At 36.4% G+C, this 22,240-nt stretch overlaps 1 protein-coding gene across 23 annotated transcripts in view; it reads left to right on the top strand.

The window, feature by feature from the left end:
• The window catches only part of dnc (phosphodiesterase dunce), a 437,944-nt gene that overhangs the window by 359,365 nt on the left and 56,339 nt on the right, over nucleotides 1-22,240 (top strand). For 17 of the 23 annotated variants that reach the window (XM_076540894.1, XM_076540886.1, XM_076540887.1 and 14 more), the window contains 3 exons: nucleotides 1,323-1,511; nucleotides 3,920-3,952; nucleotides 4,929-4,949. In XM_076540894.1, the coding sequence (XP_076397009.1) occupies nucleotides 1,323-1,511; nucleotides 3,920-3,952; nucleotides 4,929-4,949 (243 nt within the window). Of the gene's footprint in view, nucleotides 1-1,322; nucleotides 1,512-3,919; nucleotides 3,953-4,928; nucleotides 4,950-12,093; nucleotides 12,253-18,180; nucleotides 18,666-22,240 lie in introns of those variants that run through there. The other 6 variants (XM_076540900.1, XM_076540882.1, XM_076540883.1 and 3 more) reach the window with 5 other exon arrangements.

Below are 22,240 nucleotides of genomic sequence, written 5' to 3'. Positions count from 1 at the left end.
CTTTCGGACCATTTAATTCGTGGAAGTTTTGTATAATCTGCGATTTATAAACATACCAATTATTTAACTTTGATGCACAACATTGCTCCGAATTTTTGACCAGCTTGGAAGAAAAGATGAAGTAAAGATATAGGTGAAGATGTATACAAATGAAGATGTAGGTGAAGATGTATACAAATGAAGATCAAGTATAAAATGAAGATGAAGATGTACATCAAGAAAGTTAAAACACAATGCATGTAATCGTTTGTCTCGTTGCTTACTTTCAAATTTTATGGATGAAGTGAAAAGGTTGGGCCATGAACTCTGACCTGAAGAATATTATTAATCTGGTGGAGACATAACCTATCTTGTCGTTGCAGGATAATTTTTACATTTATTATCGAGTTCTAGTATTAACATAACCTATACATAATAGTATATATAAGTACATTTATAATAGCAATATGTGTATCATAATATATATCATATGTGTCATATGTATATACATATGTGTACATATGTACATGTATGTATATGTTTGCATACATGTGTATATCATTTCAGATATCAACCTCCATATGTATATTCATATGACGTATGTATGTATATGTATATACTCATAGGTTGATATCTGAAATGATATACATATGTGTACACACATATACATACTGTATGTATCATATGTATACATATACATACACATACATATATCTAGTAATAATTGAGGTTGATATCTGAAATGATATACATATGTGTACACACATATACATACATGTACATATGTATCATATGTATACATATACATACACATAGATATATCTAGTAATAATTGAGGTTGATATCTGTAATGATATACATATGTGCACACACATATACATACATGTACATATGTATCATATGTATACATATACATACACATAGATACATCTAGTAATAATTGAGGTTGATATTTTAAATGATATACATATGTATACACACATATACGTACATGTACTTATGAATATACATATATCTACATATGAACACGTATGCATATGAATGTGCACATATGTATATCATTACAGATATCAACCTCAATTATAACTAGTTAACCTTCAGATGTCACTTAACCTAACCTAAAATGTACATAATCTTCCTGTGATTAAATTTTCAACTTCACAAATAAATAATTTTAAAACTTTTGACTACCTTAAATTTGAATTTACCAAAATTGGCCCAAGTATAAATTTCAAAATACATTTTAGAGAACGAAGGAATGGAAAACACAGTGTTTCAAGAGTTATTGCTAATGTGTAAATGAAACAGTGGATAATGTAAATGTTTCTTTTTCCTGTTTACAGTTTCGACGTGGAAAATGGCGCCTCGACGCTGGACGGAGGCGCCGGCGGCGGAGGAGGCGCCTCCCCGAGTGCGGGCCTCGTTCTCCAGACTCTGCCGCAACGACGGGAGAGTTTCCTGTATCGCAGTGACAGCGATTTCGAGATGTCACCGAAATCGATGTCTCGAAACAGTTCGATCGCCAGCGAAAGGTAGGTCCTCAAGGAATCCTTCAGCTTTCGACTCTTCATTTCCGAAACTCTTTGTTTACTTTCTTCTTTCTGGAACAAAATTTTTCTGTGAAACCGGGAAAAAATTGATCCTGTGTATATTGACATAACGTTCAATATTTCTGTGTTAATTCATTCTTCGTTAAATCCTGAAATGTACATTTCAAATTTCAGTAGAATAGGTCAGCCATGTTTTAGATAACTTACACTTTCAAATTTGTGTTAAACTCATGTATTTCTCACTGGAGGTCTAACCTAACCTACACTCGAAATATTAGGTTAGGTATTCTTCACATACCACATTTATTGACAGACCGATGTCAACCCACAAGTTGGCGCGAAACTCAGGTCAAAACGGCTCCAATTGATCAAAATAAAAAAATGGCCGCCTCCCTCCAAAAACTTTCCACAGAAAAGTGATCGAATAAAAATATTCGTTCGATTATCAATCAATTCATACAGGTGCAAAATTTATAATTGAGGGATATTCAGTGGGGTCTATAGCTCATGATTAAACGTGGCGTCAGTAATTAACGCCTACGTAAGTTACAGATCGCTGTTGATAGGGCGCCATTAATGAAGCCGCTTGTACCACGGTAATAATTAGCAAGTTGTAACTCAGTACGCACGTGTTCATGAATAATTAAAAGTGAATTAGGAAATAAACACACAACATCGATTTATCGACTGCGTATTAGTGCTGTCGACCGGTAGCTGCATATTAATTAACCGTGAAATTGGAATGCATCACTGTCTGCTGCAACTGCATTACCGACTGTCAAGGAAGAGTGATTGTTACATGAGAATTACCGTGGTGTATACGTAAATATCGATTTTGTTTAGCTTTGGTCAGTTGCTGTTTATTTTATTTTTTTAGCACAAGAATAAAATTTAGTTTATTGCAAGTTGAGTAACTGATTTAATTTATTTATTGCAAGTTGAGTATTGCAAGATGGGTTTAAGGGACAATGGGTTTAAGAACTGAAGAGATAGGGTCTTGTTTTTATTTAATGTTTAAGTTCGTATAAATGTTGTACCTCAGTTTGTATTTAGAGGTTATAATTTTGCGCCATCTAGTGACGGGTGAGGGAAGCTAGTAGAACAGTAATCTGTTTTACCGACAGGGAGGCTGTGCCTTGTACTAGTGAGTGAAACTAGATGGCGCGTGGGGTCTTTTTAAGGAGATGAAGCTTGAGGTAACCAGACACGAATGGTCAAGCACTGAATTACCGAAGCACTAACTACTTTAACGTTTACCCAAAAGTGAAATATCCACATACTCCAATGGTCAAGTATTTAAATAGTTAATACTCAAATATTTAAATAATACTCAGTAATAGACCTAACACTGCTCTACTCAGTACAGAAACACTCACTATAACAAATTTCATCAGAAATAATTAAAACATCCCAAAAATCGAACCCCACAAACATAAATAAAAAATGAAAATAAATTAGCTACTTCTTTCTAGTAAATACACAACATAATTTTTATTCTAACAAATGAAACAATACGTCCGATTTCCTCATAATATTTCATGGCTGTACCCATTCTACTGCAAATTTCAAAAGGATTCATAACAATCAATATTTTCCATCACACGGCGCACAATGCACGGACATTCATCGAACTTTCAAATAACGTATCAATTCAAATCTTTTCGATACCGGAACGAAATTCTTTCCGCACGTGACCAGTTTTACCGGAGAATGTTTCAAATTGAAAATGTTAATCACGATCGATTCTTTCTTCCTTTACAGAGCACTATCGTAAAAGTTTTATCACGTTGTACAGCGTACGAATAAAATTTATGGTCTCTTTTCCCTTGTGTGTAGCTTTCTATGGTGGTGATGGTGGTGCTTTAAAACGTGTGTTACCGCGGTTTATTTCATTTGTACATAGTATATGTATATTTTATACAGCAAGAAACACTTTACGTGGGAAAATTTCTCATCTTAACCTCAATTTTTTATATGCGTCCTTTTCGTATTTTTATCTCGAATTAAAATTGACACGTTTTAAATTTATTTTAGAGCTCAAATATTACTTTTTATATCATTGAGTTCAAACGATTGTAGTGTTAATGCGGGCAATACTTTTAGAATCTTAAAAAATTCTTTTTTTCTATAAAATGTTAGTGTAATATCTTAAAAATATTGTCTCATAAAAATAATAAAAATTTATTTGTATGAACATGAAATTTTTTTTTGGTAAATAATTAAAAAGGAAGTCTAACGATTATAGTGTTAATAATAATATTTGAATGATATGTTAAGGATAAAAATTTAGAGAACCTTGCTGTATGAAAGATTATTTATTTAAAATACTTTTGTCACAAAGGGTGCGGGGTGTGACGATATGTATGACGTATGTGATCCTTGGGTTGCAGGTTCAAAGAGACAGAGCTTCCTGTCGAGAGAGCGTATGTACACGATCCTATTATTTATTATATCAGTCTCTCACGTCTCTATAAATTCACAAATAACACACTCACAAACTAATAAACACCCCTCGCCACGACAATAATTAATCGCTGTGAAATCGATTCGATTGGTTTACTTTGACCCCATCCTTCTGTCTGTCTCTCTGTGAATACACTCGAGAATGGGGTCTCAGATGCATGAATTTGTTGTGCGAGAAGTACCGGATTCTGCCATATAGCGAACGGTACTGCCTTGAGTTTATTGCGAACCACGCTTTAACGTTGCTTGTGATTGGCGGTTAGGAAAATGATTGCTTAATAAATTTTTAATGAATCATAGAATAATGTTAAATTTTTTTTACTTATATTTTATAGCAATTTTACAGTAAAATTTATAGCAATTTTGCAGTAAAATTTATAGTATAGTTAAAAACCATAGAGAGCTTAGTAGAAAAAAGGTTTGATCGCAATTTAAAAATTTTTTCGAAAAATTCGACGCATCGAGTAGAATTGTTCTTTCATTTGTTTTATAGACTGATGGAATGGATCGTTTGAAAAACTAAACAAACGGCTATGAGTCAACAGCGACTGTTGACGAATGCATCGAAGCAATTTTCAACAATGACACATGGCAGAATTGCTTTGATCAAATTAACGCTTGAACACACACACGCTCACACACGATCGCTGCGTTGTTTCTTCTCTTTTATTTGCAAACAATGGATATTGTACAGTTTCGACGCGTAACGATCAAAATTATAAAAAATAGTCTTGTGTAAAAATTGTACAGATTGAACGTTATTGCGCTGATCGTTGAAGAATCGATCAGCTTCTGTAAGATATACTAACACCCTACATGGACACGATAGATAGGGACTTCTTTTCTTTTAGAGTGCGTTTAGGTACACGTTAAATAATTAACAGCATGTTGAACATAGTGGAACGTTTTCGAATAAATACGAATTGTTATTTTCAGGATATTTACCGATCAGTATAGGTAAGTCGCACTATTACGTAATTTTGTATATGCTGCAATTAGCGTCGTTGCAAACTGGACGCCTAAACGGTTCTTGTTACCTGCCTGTTATCTTATCTGACAGATGGTTTGTACTTTCAATAGAAATTCATTACTGCGCGTGTGAACGGCGATTTTGAAAGGAGACTTTTCTTGGACGAAGGAGGGTCGAGAATTTTTAGGGCTGGGACTTTGGGGATTTTGGGATTTGATGAGTTGGGGATTTGGGGTTTTGGGAATTGGGAGATTTGGGGATTTAGGAATTGAGAGATTTGGGGATTGGGAGATTTGAGAATTTAGGGATTTTAGGATTTTGGGACTTTGGGATTTTGAGATTTAGAGATTTGAGAATTTGGGGATTTTGGGGATCTTGGGATTTAAGAATTTGGAGATTTGGGGATTTGGGGATTTTGATATTTTGGGATTGGGAGATTTGAGAATTTGGGGATTTTAGGATTTTGGGACTTTGGGATTTTGAGATTTAGAGATTTGAGAATTTGGGGATTTTGGGGATCTTGGGATTTAAGAATTTGGAGATTTGGGGATTTGGGGATTTTGATATTTTGGGATTGGGAGATTTGAGAATTTGGAGATTTTAGGATTTTGGGACTTTGGGATTTTGAGATTTAGAAATTTGAGAATTTGACAAGTTGGGGATTTGGGGATTTCAGGATTTGGGAGTTTTGGAAGTGGAAGATTTGGGAATTTAAGGATTTTGGAGTTTTTGAGATTTGGAGATTTAGAGATTTGAAAATTTGAGAATTGGGGGATTTTGGGATTTGAGAATTTGGGGATTTGGGGATTTGGGGATTTGGGAGTTTTGGAAGTGGAAGATTTGGGAATTTGGGGATTTGGGAGTATTGGAAGTGGAAGATTTGGGAATTTGGGGATTTGGGAGTTTTGGAAGTGGAAGATTTGGGAATTTGGGGATTTTGGGGATCTTGGGATTTGAGGATTTGAGGGTTTTGGAAGTGGGAGATTTGGGAATTTGGGGATTTGGGGATTTGAGGGTTTTGGAAGTGGGAGATTTGGGAATTTGGGGATTGTAGGGTTTTTGGGATTTTGAGATTTGGAGATTTGAGAATTTGAGAAGTTGGGGATTTGAGAATTTGACAAGTTGGAGATTTGAGAATTTGGGGATTTGAGGATTTGGGAGTTTTGGAAGTGGAAGATTTGGGAATTTAGGAATTTTGGAATTTTTGAGATTTGGAGATTTGGAGATTTAGAGATTTGAAAATTTGAGAATTGGGGGATTTTGGGATCTGAGAATTTGGGGATTTGGGGATTTGGGAGTTTTGGAAGTGGAATATTTGGGAATGTAGAGATTTAGGGATTTAGATTTGAGAATTTGGGGATTTTGGAATTTAGAGATTTGTGGGTTTTGGAAGTGGGAGCACAAATAAAATCCGACCAGTCCCCAGCCACCAACAATAAATATAAAATTAAAATAACAAAGTGTAACTATATTACAATAAAATTATTAAAGTTATATACATTTTATTCACTACTAAGAATATTCAAATTGACGATAGTATAAATTAAAGATTAGACTTAATTGATAGAAATTGATCGATATTTCTGAATACGAACTCGAAACTCCCATCAGACGTCATAATTTCATCTCATAAATATTTTCACAGCGGCGATGCAACGCGAGAGTAAGTGCATCGTTTGCAAATATTTTTATCTCTGAAAGAGCAAACATCATGGAGTATCCACATCGTTCCATCTGTCGCGCTGTGATTATCTTGCACTGCGTGCGAACTTGCACGTAGATACCTACTTTGTCGATTTCTAAAATTACTAGAGCATGCAGAAGCTATGTTAGGTTAGGTTAGGTTGGGTTTGATGTCTGTTTATAAATTCTTTATTTAATTTTATATAATTTTAGCTTCTACAAGATTAGGTCAAATTATGTTAAATTATTGTAAACTTTTCAAGTTAGGGTTAAGATTAATATGACACGAAGGTTAGGTTAGGTTCTTCAATATCGCACAAATAAAAAATTCAAACTCTTAAGATGCAACTCGAACAAAGTAAAAATTAAATTAACTTAGGTTACTTCTTAGGGTTCTCAAATATTTCTAATGTTATAGCGCTTAGGTTAAAGTTTCAAACTCTTCGAATGCAACTCAAGAATAATAAAAATTAGGTTATGTTATTAATTTCTGAGGCAGCCATCTTTAAAATCAAGCTTGAAGAGTTCTGTCCTTTCGAACAGTTCTGACGTTACTATTCTTAGGTTAGGTTAGATTTTGTACTCTTTGAATGCAGTTCAAAAACATCAGAAATTAGGTTAGGTTAAATTAGGTTATATTATTCATTTCTGAGTCAGCCATCTTTAAAATCAAGCTTGAAAAGTTCTGACCTTTCGAACAGTTCTGACGTTACTATTCTTAGGTTGGGTTAGTTTTTGGATTCTTTGAATGCAGTTCAAAAACATCAGATATTAGGTTAGGTTAAATTAGGTTATATTATTCATTCCTACGTCAGCCATCTTTAAAATCAAACTTGAAAAGTTCTAACCTTTCGAACAGTTCTGACGTTACAATTCTTAGGTTAGGTTAGTTTTTAGACTCTTTGAATGCAGTTCAAAAACATCAAAAATTAGGTTAAGTTAAATTAGGTTATATTATTCATTCCTAAGTCAGCCATCTTTAAAATCAAGCTTGAAAAGCTCTGACCTTTTGAACAGTTCTAACGTTACTATTCTTAGGTTAGGTTAGATTTTATATACTTTGAATGCAGTTCAAAAACGTCAAAAATTAGGTTAGTTTAAGTTAGATTATATTATTCATTCTTAAGTCAGCCATCTTTAAAATCAATCTTAAAAAGTTCTGTCTTTTCGAACACTTCCGAAGTTACGACTTTTAGGTTAAGTTCTCAAAAACATCAGAAATTAGGTTAGATTAAGTGTAAGTCCTCAAAGATCCTCAAAATCAATTTTAAAGAATTTCCAAACACTTCTAAAGCAATACCTCTTAGGTTAGGTTTGAACGACTTTTATTCCTCACTGATCCTGAAACTTATTCAGGTTTTAAAGACCGCTGAAAAGTGGACGATCAGATTGGGTTAAGTTAATGTAGCAAGAAATTGCAATTGCAGCATGAGCTTGCGACGTGGCCGTCGCGTCGTTGAAAATCAATATTGACCCCTGGACGAGAGGAAAATAACGATTGGACACGTTTACGTGGTTACCGTGCAGACTGCTATTTATTTTCCCGCGCATTCGCATAATATCGACAGTCCGTCCGCATCTCTTATTTTGTTTCTTTTTCTAAAATTTTTCTCTATTTTCTTTGTTCACCTGTTTGTGCGCAAAAATAAGGGGCTTTTTACCTGCCTTTTATCGCAGGCATACTTAACAAGAAAAAAGCGTAACATCGACAGCCACTGGGCTGGTGTCGATTAATCAGGCACCATTGGTTCCTGGTAACTCGCTTTTATACTCGTCCCAAGCGTTCGCATATGCTACATGTGGATGTGTTCACGATTTAATTGGTTCTGGGTAATCAATTTTTGCAATGAAAAATCTTGCAATGTAAAAATTAAGGTTTCTTTTCTTTTATACTTGAAATTTCATTTTAAAAATCTAACCTTCGAGAGAAGTTCTTTTGACTTGTTCATTTTGCAATACAAGATTGTTCATAATTTATGAATTTAATAAAACTTGATGAAAGGTTATTTTTCTGTAATATTTTTGTTTTAATACTTTCCTTATTTGTGAACATTTAAAAATTGTAACTGAGTGAGGTTATGTTAGATTGGGAGTCTCTTGAGGATACTTACATTGTAACGCTGTAAATCATAATATTTATTGGCACATGTGATATGGTTGATATCATATGAAGGAATGTCACATGTGACGGTTGAATTCATCTGAAAGAATGTTACATATGACATGACTGAATTCATCTGAAAGATTGTCACATGTGATATGACTGAATTCATGTGAAAGAATGTCACATGTGACTTAACTAAATTCATCTGAAAGAATGTTACATATGACATGACTGAATTCATGTGAAAGAATGTCACATGTAACATGACTCAATTCATCTGAAAGAATGCCACATGTGATATGACTGAATTCATGTGAAAGAATGTCACATGTGACTTAACTAAATTCATCTGAAAGAATGTTACATATGACATGACTGAATTCATGTGAAAGAATGTCACATGTAACATGACTCAATTCATCTGAAAGAATGCCACATGTAATATGACTGAATTCATGTGAAAGAATGTCACATGTGACTTAACTAAATTCATCTCAAAGAATGTCACATGTGACATAACTAAAATTGTCCAAAAAGAATATCACATATGACTTGGCTGAAATCATCTGAATGAATACACATGTGACACAACTGAATCATCTGAAAGAATGTCACATGTGATATGACTAAACTCATCTAAAAGAATCTCACATGTGATATGACTGAATTCATGTGAAAGAATGTCACATGTGACTTAACTAAATTCATCTGAAAGAATGTTACATATGACATGACTGAATTCATGTGAAAGAATGTCACATGTAACATGACTCAATTCATCTGAAAGAATGCCACATGTGACTTAACTAAATTCATCTCAAAGAATGTCACATGTGACATAACTAAAATTGTCCAAAAAGAATGTCACATATGACTTGGCTGAAATCATCTGAATGAATACACATGTGACACAACTGTATCATCTGAAAGAATGTCACAGAGACATAACATCCAAATATTGTGACTTGCTATGACATGTGAAATAACAGACAATACCTGAGAATGTCATAGTGTCACAACAGTAACAAATCTTAAATGTCAGGTGTTAAACTAACAATGATCTCAAATGTCATATAAGGTCATAGTTAATGTTTACAAAAATGTCAATGTCACAACAGAGATCATGACCTTCAGTGTCATACAACACAGCTGACAATATCTGAAAGTGTCATAGTGTCACAACAGTAAAAAGTCACGATCTTAAATGTCAAACAAGGGCATAATTAACATAGTTAATATTAGAAAAATGTCACAATGACTTACTGTCACAAAAAAAATCACGATCTTAAGTGGCATACCAGAGCACAGTTAACAATATTTGAAAAATGTCACAGTGTCATAGTGTCACAACAATAAAAAATCACGATCTTAAGTGGCATATCACAGTTAACAATATTTGAAAACTGTCACAGTGTCATAGTGTCACAACGATAAAAAATCAGTACCAAAAATGCCACACCTACCATTTCCAAAAATATCACAGTATCATGTCAACACTAAAAAGTAAAAATCTCAAAAATCATATAAGATTACAATTAACAACATATAAAAAAGTGTCACAGTGACACCAAAAGTAGTGACCTAACCTAACCTCAGTAATGATGTGGTCCTGATCCTTAAGATCGTCTCAGCTCGTAATTCTATGCCGAGAACATAGCCTAGGTAGAACAGAAGAATCCAGGGAATTAAGGCCGATTGAGGCGTTCATTAAAATAATGACCGCTAGTTTCTACGTCAGGACGAGTCATTTGCGAATAGAACCGCATCCAGTGTGTACCACATTGTGTGTACGTGGCAGTCGAGATCCAAGGAATGGTTGTGTTCAGTGTCTCTTCTCTAGAAGCGGATGGTTGATCATCTATTAACGTTGCGTGTTCCTCAAATGAGACTCTACGTCATTGGTAATTGATGCCTTGATGAAGCACTTTTTTCTTGCTTAAAAATAAGTGTTCAATGCTTGTGATTGTGTTTGAAGGTTAAGTGCGTTTTAAGATGGTGGATGAGTTATGGGACTTGTGGACGCATATACGTGGATTTGTGGACGCATATGTGGACTTGCAAATTTTTGCGGGGGTTGCAAGTTTTTGCTGTTGATCATTTAGACGATTTCGGGCTTCAGTGAATTAGACTTAAAGTATCTTTTAATAACTCTGAAAATATAGAAATTGTCAACGGTCCAAATACTTGCTTCTAAATTAACCCGACCTATCTCACATGACCGCTAACCATTCTGAATGTTTCATTAAACTTAAAAAATAACTTAAATTAAATTTCCTTGGAAATAGAAGTAGAACCAGAGTAATGGACCAGTATTATTTTTGCAAGCTTTCGAAACTTCGCGTGGGCGTTTTCAATTATTTATGAGAGCAAAATCTCCATGGTGGAAATTGATCGCCTCAATTTCCAATCTGGAATCAATCGTCTTTCAATAAATTACCTCGTTGACATTGTTCCGTTTACAACGAGTCGCATTGTTTCGATAAATTCAGACGAGAGGTTCACGGCAGGGAAGGCCAATTTGAATACATTATTCATTAAATGGCTTATTTGTGTCGCAAGTGTATCCAACCTGGCTCGTTTTTATTCGATCGTGCACATCCAATTTGTATCATTCTTCAGGAAACTCTTCCGGGAATGATTCAAAAATGGAAATCGCTGTTCAAGCGGGAAGATCGAGCGGAAAAGATAAAGTGAAGGAAAATGATAAGGGGAGGAGATAAACGGTGATAAAATTGATGGGAACGGAAAATGTGACTCTTAATGGCACCAGAAGCAAACGCACCTGGAGATAAACAGCTGAACTACAAATTTGTCAAAGAAATAACTGCACTAACAAAACAGCAAAGAGAATGAAGAAGTGTCAAAATTATAGCTGTCAGATAACAAACTCGGTTAAAGAATTAGGTGACAAAATTGCAAGTTTCTGACCTGAAACTTCAAAACAAAGGCTAAGTAGAGCAACTTAAAAATATTCCAACATTAATCCGAAGATGAGTAGCCGGTTATTGGCACAGGGGCACAAAAGGTCCAAGTACATTGAACATTCATTCATACAATAAACAGACAGGGCTATGCACAGCTAACGGGCGGAAGAACGTACCCGATATACAAGCCTCATAAAACACCTCACAAAAGAAGTCCTGATAGAGTCCGAGGGAGAGAGAGTCGTCGTGCAAAAGTAGAGGGAACGAGAAAGCAGAGGACCGCAGGTAGAGAATGAAAAAGGAAGACGGAAAGAAAAGGACGAAGAGAAGGAACAATGAACAGAAGAGAGAGAGAGAAGATGACAACGCGCAAGTTTCCCGCGCAAATCGCGACCCCCACCCCTTCACGGTGAAATCTCCGGCGAAACCAGATCACCCTGGCCAGTTGAACAAACACGAGGTGTCCGACGACACCGGCCCGTTCGCGTGAGCCTCTCGTGTTATGCGTCCGTGTGTGTGTGTGCATGTATGTGTGTCACGTGAAGCGAACGTTTTTCCGGAACACGCGTGAGCAGTTCGGTAGGAATCACCCTAACCTTTTTTCCAAGAGAATCACCTGACACTCGAATATTCTTCAGGAGTTCAGAATTGGTGCAATTTCGGTTTCAGTGTTTTGGGTCAAGGTCCCAAGGTCGTGCAGGTACGGGTCTGTCAAGGTTCAGTTAGTTGCATTTATGCAGGCCTTTTCGATGCAGTTTACACAAATTTTTTCCACGTTGAAATTTCCGAGAACACCCATAAATTTCAGCCCCTGAAAAGTTCATTTCGCTGATGTCAAGTTTGCTGGTTATTACAGGGGAGTTCACTGTATCGAGGTTAGGGTTTATCTTTTATATGTGTTGGAACTGTGCTGTAAACTGTGGAGTTATGGTTTAATTAAGAGTTACAGTGGTGTATGGGGAGCTGTAAGACCCTGGATGAGGTTCTTATACTTCTTCTGTCTGATTTGTTTGAATTTTTTATGGAACTCGCAGACAATTTTAGTAGGTTCATAAATAGTGTATCATATTATACTTTAATCCACTTTAGCTGAGAAAGTAAATATTGTAAATTCAGATAAACTAAACTTCGCTTATAAAATTTTGAACAGTAAATTAAAATGGTTATTCTAGATAAACGAAAAATATCAATGAATCTTATCGGTCCACTTCAAATCTAATCTAGAACGTCAAAATTTTCATCCGTGACGTAGTTTCCCCAATTACGTATGAGACACGTGGATCGATCGCCGTTCCTTAAAGACTCGAAACTTTGCCAGGGAATTACGAGATCGGCAAGTTCAAAGTGGACTGCACGTGTTACGGAGTAGGATTACAGGGTAATCGTACCTTGAAACTTTGTAACCTCGCCAGAATTTCACCCGATTTAGATAAAAAACACTGATAACCGGGTTCCTTCGTTTTTGCCTGATGCTGAGGAACCGATGAGGCGATAAGGATGATGTAAGCGGTGAAAAAAGTCGCTGATGTCGTGAGAAATCGTGATGGTTGTAACTTGATGCGTGTAGAGATAGCGCGACAGGTTTCCGATTCGAAAATCAACTTATCTGCGTTCGGTTCGACTTACTCGAGCTTTTTTATGACGGTTGTTTACCAGTTTAGATCCTGGGTTTACTTTGCGGGCTTTGGATGGGCGGGTTAATGTTGAGTTTAATAATGGAGGTAAAAGAGCTGTAATGGAGTTTGAGGATTTAACTTGTCATCTTAGAGTTAGGTGAAATTGTCATTTATTAGGTGCGAAATTGTCTTTTGAGTTTCACTTTAATTTCTTTCATGTCTGCAAAATTTTATTAATTTTATTACTATTTTATTAACAAAAAATGAAGTTATCGAATTTTCCTCAAAATCCACACATTACAGTCCCTCAAATCATTTTTAATTTCGTCTTCCATGTCAGCAAAATTAACTTTAACATGAAGTTATCGAATTTTCCTCAAAATCCACACATTACAGTCCCTCAAATAATTTTTAACTTCGTCTTCCATGTCAGCTAAATTAACTTTAACATGGAGTTATCGAATTTTCCTCAAAATCCACACATTACAGTCCCTCAAATAATTTTTAACTTCGTCTTCCATGTCAGCAAAATTAAGTTTAACATGAAGTTATCGAATTTTCCTCAAAATCCACACATTACAGTCCCTCAAATAATTTTTAATTTCGTCTTCCATGTCAGCAAAATTAAGTTTAACATGAAGTTATCGAATTTTCCTCAAAATCCACACATTACAGTCCCTCAAATAATTTTTAACTTCGTCTTCCATGTCAGCAAAATTAAGTTTAACATAAAGTTATCGAATTATCCTCAAAATCAACAGACCAAAAATAGTGCCCCAAATAATGATTTCAGCCTTAAAATTTCGAGCTGCAGACTTTAATTTTCGTCAGGAATATTCATTACCAGGTCTAGGTTAGGTCAGCATCGATAGAATATTCTAATGAGCGAATGTCGATTTAAATTTCATTCAGATCTATTCCGACCGTGTCACCTGTTGAAATTATGTAACGATTACATTCTAAATGTGTATTTCGTTTTCGGATCGTTTGAAATCTTTCCAGAAACCTGTTGGAGAACGGCGAATGCACTTGCTGACGTCTTTGCATACTGGTTCTCCTTGAATATCCTCGTTCCTCATTCCCGTACGATAACTCCTTGATTAACTTGAACGTTGCTCGTTATCTCCTGTTAATGATACCCTTACCGTTGTTTACTATCGACCGCACTCGTTCGAATCGATTGTTATCGCTTCTTTTTTTAGAAACCGACAATGCGGTGCGTTTCAAGATTTGCATTAATGGGACATTTTTAAGCGGGGGCTCAAAGAAGAAACTGTGATCTTCGGTGATAATTTTTTTTATAAGCAATTTTTTATAGCAAATGTAATAATAATATAGGCAAATGTAAAAATTGATGCTTTTATAGATGTCACTGTGGCGGGAGATTTTTTCACTTTTCATGAACCTAACCTCACTTTGTGAAATTCTATTCTTTGTGGAAGATGTATGCTGAACTTTTGGTGATCGACAGGGTGTAATTTATCTACAAATTCACCTGTGGGTTTTTGATGAAGAAAATTTATGTTTCAACATGGCTGGCCCAACTCCAGCTGATGGCACCTAAATTTTGAGGTTATGCTTCCTCAGAGGAAGTCATACATCTTCTTACCTGGTATTCACTACATTCTGCACAGGAAATCATTGATATTCGATATTAATAACCATTCCTTCAGACAATACTGTCAGCTATAAATGAAGTACTTAGTACAAAACATCAGGAACTTTTTATCCAAAGTGTTTCACACCCTCAACTTGTTATGTTCACAAAAATGTCCCCCTTAGAACTTTTCTTAGAGTACAGTATACAAGATTTGCCGAACATATAATTACAGAGTGAAGTGTTAAGAACGTACAAACCAATTTCAGCATAGAATTTGAAAGATTTTAAATTTAGTGTCTGAAAGTTGGCAACAGCTTACGTTCCACTTTAGTATCCCTGTGTCGTTTAAATTCCGAGATAAAGAGACTCGATGCCAACAAGTAGCCGAGGGTCTAGCCTAATTAGTTTCCTCCTGTTAAGTTGGTACTTGTCCCAGTTTGTCCAACACACCATGACAGAATCGACCATTGTTCCATCGCGGTCAGAAAATGCTCCGTGAAGATGAAGTTCTCGGTTTAAATACGAAAAGAATATCTGAAAAATTCACCTTTTATATACGATAATGCCGTTTGTAAACCCCCATAATTTATGCATCCACGTTTTCTATGGCCGTGAAAGGGAACAGTGAAGAGGATTCTATCCGGGGTAACATGACATCCTGAAATGCTGAGGGAAGGAAACCGAGACGGAATATTGAACGAGGAAGCGCAAACTTTTCTTTGTGAACCTTACTTTAGACGTCGAATCGCGTTTGGATTGAGAGGGTGCCGAACAATAGTCGAATGGCCACAGAGGTCTGACTCCATTTCGATTACTTGCGAATTCAATTCACCGGGGATATGGTAGGTGACTAGATACTGGTATGGAGGAATATTAGGGGATGCTTTGGGACAGGTGTTTTCATCATTAATTTTGTTTGAATTGAGGTTGCAAAGGGGGGTGAGTATTTGGGGTTTGGGATTTTGGGGAGTGGAGGATTTTGGGTGATTTGGGGGTGAGAAATTGGGGTTGGAAATTTGGGATTTTGAGGATAGAGAAATTTGGGTGATTTGGATATTTGAGGGTATGAATATTTTAGGGAACTTGGGGAGTTTGAGATTATGGAAATTTGAGTGATTTGGGAAGTGAGAAATTGGGGGTTGGAAATTTGGGAATTTGGGAATATGGAAATTTGGGTGATTTGGACATTTGAGGAATTCAGAATTTAGGGGTGGTCCAATTGAAAATTTGGATATTTGAGGATATGGAAATTTGGGTGATTTGGGAAGTGAGAAATTGGGGGTTGGAAATTTGGGAATTTGAGAATATGGAAATTTGGGTGATTTGGACATTTGTGGAATTCAGAATTTAGGGAAGGGACAGTTGAAAATTTTGAAATTTGAGGATATGGAAATTTGAGTGATTTGGGAAGTGAGAAATTGGGGGTTGGAAATTTGGGAATTTGGGAATATGGAAATTTAGGTGATTTGGACATTTGAGGAACTCAGAATTTAGAAAAGGGACAGTTGAAAATTTTGAAATTTGAGGATATGGAAATTTGAGTGATTTGGGAAGTGAAAAATTGGGGGTTGGAAATTTGGGAATTTGGGAATGTGGAAATTTAGGTGATTTGGACATTTGAGAATTTAGAATTTAGGGAAGGGACAGTTGAAAATTTGGAAGTTTGAGGATATGGAAATTTAGGTTATTTGGGAAGTGAGATATTGGGGGGTTGGAAATTTGGGAATTTGAGAATGTGGAAATTTGAGTGATTTGGACATTTGAGGAATTCAGAATTTAGGGGTGGTCCAGTTGAAAATTTGGATACTTGAAAGTATTGAAATTTTAGAGAATTTGGGAAATTTGAGAATGGAATAGAGAATGGAAATTTGGGTAATTTAGGAAAGTGAGAATTTTGGGTTGAAATTCCTAGAATCCCTAGAATCCAATAAACTGTCCCTACATATCCCTACAATAGCAACAAATTACCACACAACTAAACAAGAACAGCGCTCGGAATACCACAAAGTGAGGTTAGATTCAAGCTATAGAAGTGAGCGACGGAAGTTCTACCCATGCAGTAGAAGCATTTCCCCTACTGTAACTATGTACATCAATAAAAATATCGATTCACAAACTTAAACGCAAACAATCGAGACAGAATTTTCGAAGGGCATTCTAGTTAGAGATTTATCCGGGAGCCAAAGGGAACAAATTGCCTCGTTTCCGTAGCGAACGAAACGAACGTACCATTGAAGCTTTCACGCTGCCAAACGAGGGCAATTTCAGCGACAATTTGAAATCCTGATAACGTAACGCTTTTGCTACTATGATTTGTGGAAGCGTCGCGACGACTCCGCGTCTTCTCGAGCCAGTGAACGTCCCCTCGAAACGCAATCACTCTAATAGGCTGCCCTGATGAGTAAACAGAAATCTAGTTTTATACCCTGTCGATGTTCATTTAACGTTTCACTTGCCCTTGTTTTATCAACCTGGTGATTCTTGTTAAAGAAATTGGAGGGTGATTCTCGTTAACTTTTAAATTGATCGAGTTAGTTTTGGGTTTGCTTGATTTAGCTTCAAATTTGATGAAGTTTTCAACTAGTTGGGTAGCTTGGTAGCTTAGTTTAGTTATGGAGGTTTGAGTCTGGAGTTTAGTTTGATAGAGCTGAGTCTGATGGAGTTGAACTGAATGGAGAAAGCTGGGATTTGGTAGCTTGGTAGCCTAATTCAGTTATAGAGTCTTGAGTCTGGAGTTTAGTCTGATGGAGTTGAGTCTGAGGAAGTTCTGAACTAACTCGAGATAGTTGGGACTAGGTAGCTTGATAGCCTAGTTCAGTTACAGAGTTTTGAGTCTGGCTGAGTCTGATGAAGTTGAGACTGAAGGAGCCGAGTCTGATGGAGTTATTCATACCACATCAAGATGCTCAGTAGAGTATCATGAATTGTTATCAGTTTGTGAGATTCAAGGATTTGAGTAGGGTCTTCATATTTGAAGATGAGGAGATCTACTTTCTACCTTACCTCCAACTCAATATGTGTCATCTGATCAGCAAAGTGTCTACATAAGCTTGAGTCTAACTAGGAGGAGCTAGGAGAAGTAGCTAGAAAGAGGAAGTAGAAGATTCTTAGCTAGGAAGACTACCTAACACACCCTGCAGACCAGAAGAGATATTGAGTTAGAGCTAAGGTCCTCAAAGTAGATAGAGATCTCCTCATCCTCTCCAGGTGATTCTCCCTAAAAAATCTCCTCCGCTTTTTAATCATAAAGACAGTAGGATCTAAAGTTCCCACATTTCAAAAGAAATAAGCACCAGAAGCTCCAGCTATCAGTTCCCCAACTAATTTTTCCCTCAGAAAGATGAAGTCTCCCATCTTAAACTAGCTCAGAGCAATGCTCACCTAATCAAAAAGTGTACCCCAAGTGCAAAAGACAAAAGTGACCAAGTTCGATGAAGACACGTTAAACATTCGGTACTCTGAAGCATCGTACACTCGTGGAAGCTTCTCCAGTGGACCTGGAATGCGTTCAAAGGAGCAGTTTGAAGATCTAGTTGAAGCGATGACAGCCTAACGATGTCTGACTCCAGTGGTGGCGTAATGGACTTCCCCGGGTCCGGTGGTGGCCTGAAGAGGTGCGGGGCTGGCATGAGTTCCCCGTCACTCGGTGCTGGAGGCAACATGGGAAGTTCCGGTGGGCTGCCTAGAACTCTATCCGCTTCCGCTCTTCGGCTACGGCCGTCCAGGAAGGCTCTGTTCTGGGAGCAGTGTTTCGAGTCGCCGCCGAAGAGAGACTTGTAAGTGGACGATGATTGTCGGGCTGGTTGAATCGAGGTCGACGATCCGCGAAACGAGTAATTGTGAGGGTTGGGTGAAATGATTCTGATGAGGGGTTGATTTTGACGTTTCTGCAGGGGACGTCATTGGATATGCGATTTAACAGATTGCTCAGGTGGGCTGAATTGGGCAGATGTAATTTGGGGTGGAGGCTGTTTGGGAGTTTGAAATATAAATGAGGCTCGAGGATGATTTATGGGCAGATTGATAACTTGAGGATATTAATCGCTTAATTGTACTTACTAGGATTTTAAGTCACAGTAATTTGGAATATGATCTTTTGCAAGCGTCTCAGGACTGTGGTCTATAAACCTGACTGAAAGCTACTGCTTGTATTTTGAGTTAGAAGAGTTGAGTACTCAGTATGATTAAATGATTGAGTTTCTTAAATAAGTCTCTTTCGAATGCTAGCTTAGGTAACCTTGAGTACCTCAGATACCTTAAGTGTCTATAGTATCATAAATGTCTTAGATATCATAAATATCTTGAGTACCTTGTGATACATGAGATAATTAAATACTTTAAGTCCCATATGATACTTCATATTAAGTATCTTGAGTGACATATGATACTTGAAATAATTAAATATATTGAGTACCATATAATACTTGAGATTAAATATCCTGAGTACTATATGATACTTGAAATAATTAAGTATCTTAAGTGCCATATGATACTTGAGATAATTAAGTACTTTAAGTACCATATGATACTTGAAATTAAGTGTCTTAAGTACTCTATGATACTTAAGATAAATAAGTATCTTAAGTACCGTATTATACTTGAAATAATTAAGTATCATAAGTACCATATGATACTGAAAATAATTAAATATTTTAAGTACCATATGATACTTGAAATTAAGTATCTCGAGTACCATATGATACTGAAAATAATTAAGTATTTTAAGTACCATATGATACTTGAAATTAAGTATCTTAAGTACCGTATTATACTTGAAATAATTAAATATTTTACGTACCTTATAATATTTGAGATTAAGTATCTTGAGTACCATATGGTACTGAAAATAATTAAGTATTTTAAGTGCCATATGATACTTGAAATAATGAAATATCTTGTATACCATATGATACTTGAAATGAATAAGTATCTTAAGTACCGTATGATGCTTGAAATAATCAAATATCTAAAGTGCCATATAATACTTGAGATTAACTACCTTAAGTACCATATGATACTTGAAAATAAATATCTTAAGTACCATATAACACAATGAAGTACCTTAAGTACCTAAAATACCACGAATCAGCCTAAATTATAAAATTCCAAAGTTCCACAAAAGAATTATATTCATCAATATTAACTACTTCTATTGTGCATAAATTATTACGGAACCGGAAATAAATTTAACCGTCATATCTTAATTAACAAGCAGCGTTTGACAGACATTGTCTGTTATTGATTTCAACCGTACTAAATTTAGGTTAAACATTCCCCCACGATAAGGGTACGATGGATTCCAGAGTGATTAAATTGTAATTCGTGATAATATTAACAATGATAAAACGGTTATTACTTGTCAGTTCGCAAGGTTGATACTGCTTTGATGGATGATTGTCGAATGTTAATTAGAATATAATTACCCTTGATATTTCACCGTGGAAGTATCAAACGATATCTCTACGATGTTTGTTCAACTGATAAGTCTTTCTTGATAACAATTCTACATTCTCGGCTTTGTGACGTTATCATAATTGATCTTATCGATAGATCGTTGATGTAAAAGTTGAATTAAAAATAATTTATACGCTATTGCAACTTTATTTTCAAATAATCGGTAATTATGATTCAATCACTTTTCAGATTATCAGATAATTGATGTTGACTTAATTATTCGTCCTTGCATGCTGGTCGATTGCAAAATAGATTCATATGCGTTTATTTTCCTTGGCGAAACTTTATTTTCAATTTGATTTAAAAATTGTTTTGTATAACTAACGAACTGTTTCGGAATAAAGATAAATTCGTGTAACAATTCAGAATGGAGTAACAGTGTGTGCGTGATTCAAATAACGAGAAACAGGCGCATACCTCTCACGGAATCGATGAAATTCTTCTATTTTTATTGTTCATCAACGAGAACCGCTATAATCGATTATCAGTAGCTGACGTAAATCCTGGTCGATCTAAAAAGTTACGATCACGCAAACGCAAGCCCACGAAATATTTCGCAATTTACAGAAACGATGAAAATAATTGGCCCGGGTACAGAGGAACCATTCACATATCGCTTTAGCATTTATTCATCACATGTTTATCGGTTTGATGTGTGTACATTCGCATCTACATAACGAATCAGGTGAAACGACTATCACAGGAAATAAATTCGTGTTTGGAGCAAAGCCAGAAGAGCTCATTTCGAGTTTTCCGATAATTCTCGTCATTCACGGTTGTTTCCGTTCGGGAACAAATGAATTCGAATAATTTTTCGTATATCAACGATTGTAACTTCCATTTTATAGGATGTTGGGTCATTTATGACATCTCATGAATATTAACGCACGTTGATCTGCATATCAATGTCAACCCACGGTTGGCGCGTGACCCAAGTTGAGCTATTGAATAGAGACGCCTCATTTTCAGTATATTGACATAAAAATGACAGTCGGCAAACGTCTCGAGATAGCGCGAATCGCGTTCAGCAGTTATGGTCATTATTCTTATTTGCCGAAATGTAACTGGAAGTGTTCACGGTGGATAGGTGGAGCAAGTGGCTTCTTTTACTCTGGCTCGACCTACGCGCCAACTCCTGGCTTGTCTACAGTAGAGACTGTGATGATCCGAGGGAACGTAGGGATTCTGGGAAGCTAGGAAATATGGCGATTCCGAGGACTGTGAGAATCTGGGGAATTCAGGAACTGTAGAGAATGTGGGGATGTGGGGACCTGGGGATCCGAGGGACTATGGACTGTGGAGATCCTAGCGAACTTGGCACTGGAGACTGAAACTGTGGATATATAGGGAATCTAGGGGTCTGGAACTGTGGAGACTCTGGGGACTATGGCGAAGTATAGGTGTCCTATACTAGTATATCAAGTGTGCGTCACGAGTGCGTCACTAGTATATCAAAAGTGCGTCACGAGTGCGTCACTAGTATATCAAAAGTGCGTCACGAGTGCGTCACTAGTATATCAAAAGTGCGTCGCGAGTGCGTCACTAGTATATCAAGAGTGCGTCACCAGTGCGTCACTAGTATATCAAGAATGCGTCACGAGTGCGTCACTAGCCTATCAAGTGTGCGTCACCAGTGCGTCACTAGTATATCAAGAGTGCGTCACGAGTGCGTCAATAGTATATGGTAGTAGCATCGTGGTAGGGCAAGTATACCATGTTGTCATCACATTGGACGTGTGATTAGGTTCATCAGAATTTTACAAGAGACTGATAGAGAACTAGTATGGTGGTGTAACATGAGAAATACAGTGTAATTAATAGGGTAGTATAGTACCTGTGGTATGCTGACTAGAGTGCTAACATAGAAGTATACTACTCAAGGTGTATACCTTAGGTC

The sequence above is a fragment of the Megachile rotundata genome, chromosome 16, assembly GCF_050947335.1.
Source record: "Megachile rotundata isolate GNS110a chromosome 16, iyMegRotu1, whole genome shotgun sequence".
Taxonomy (NCBI): Eukaryota; Metazoa; Arthropoda; class Insecta; order Hymenoptera; family Megachilidae; genus Megachile; species Megachile rotundata.
This window is presented reverse-complemented; position numbering and strand designations above follow the sequence as displayed.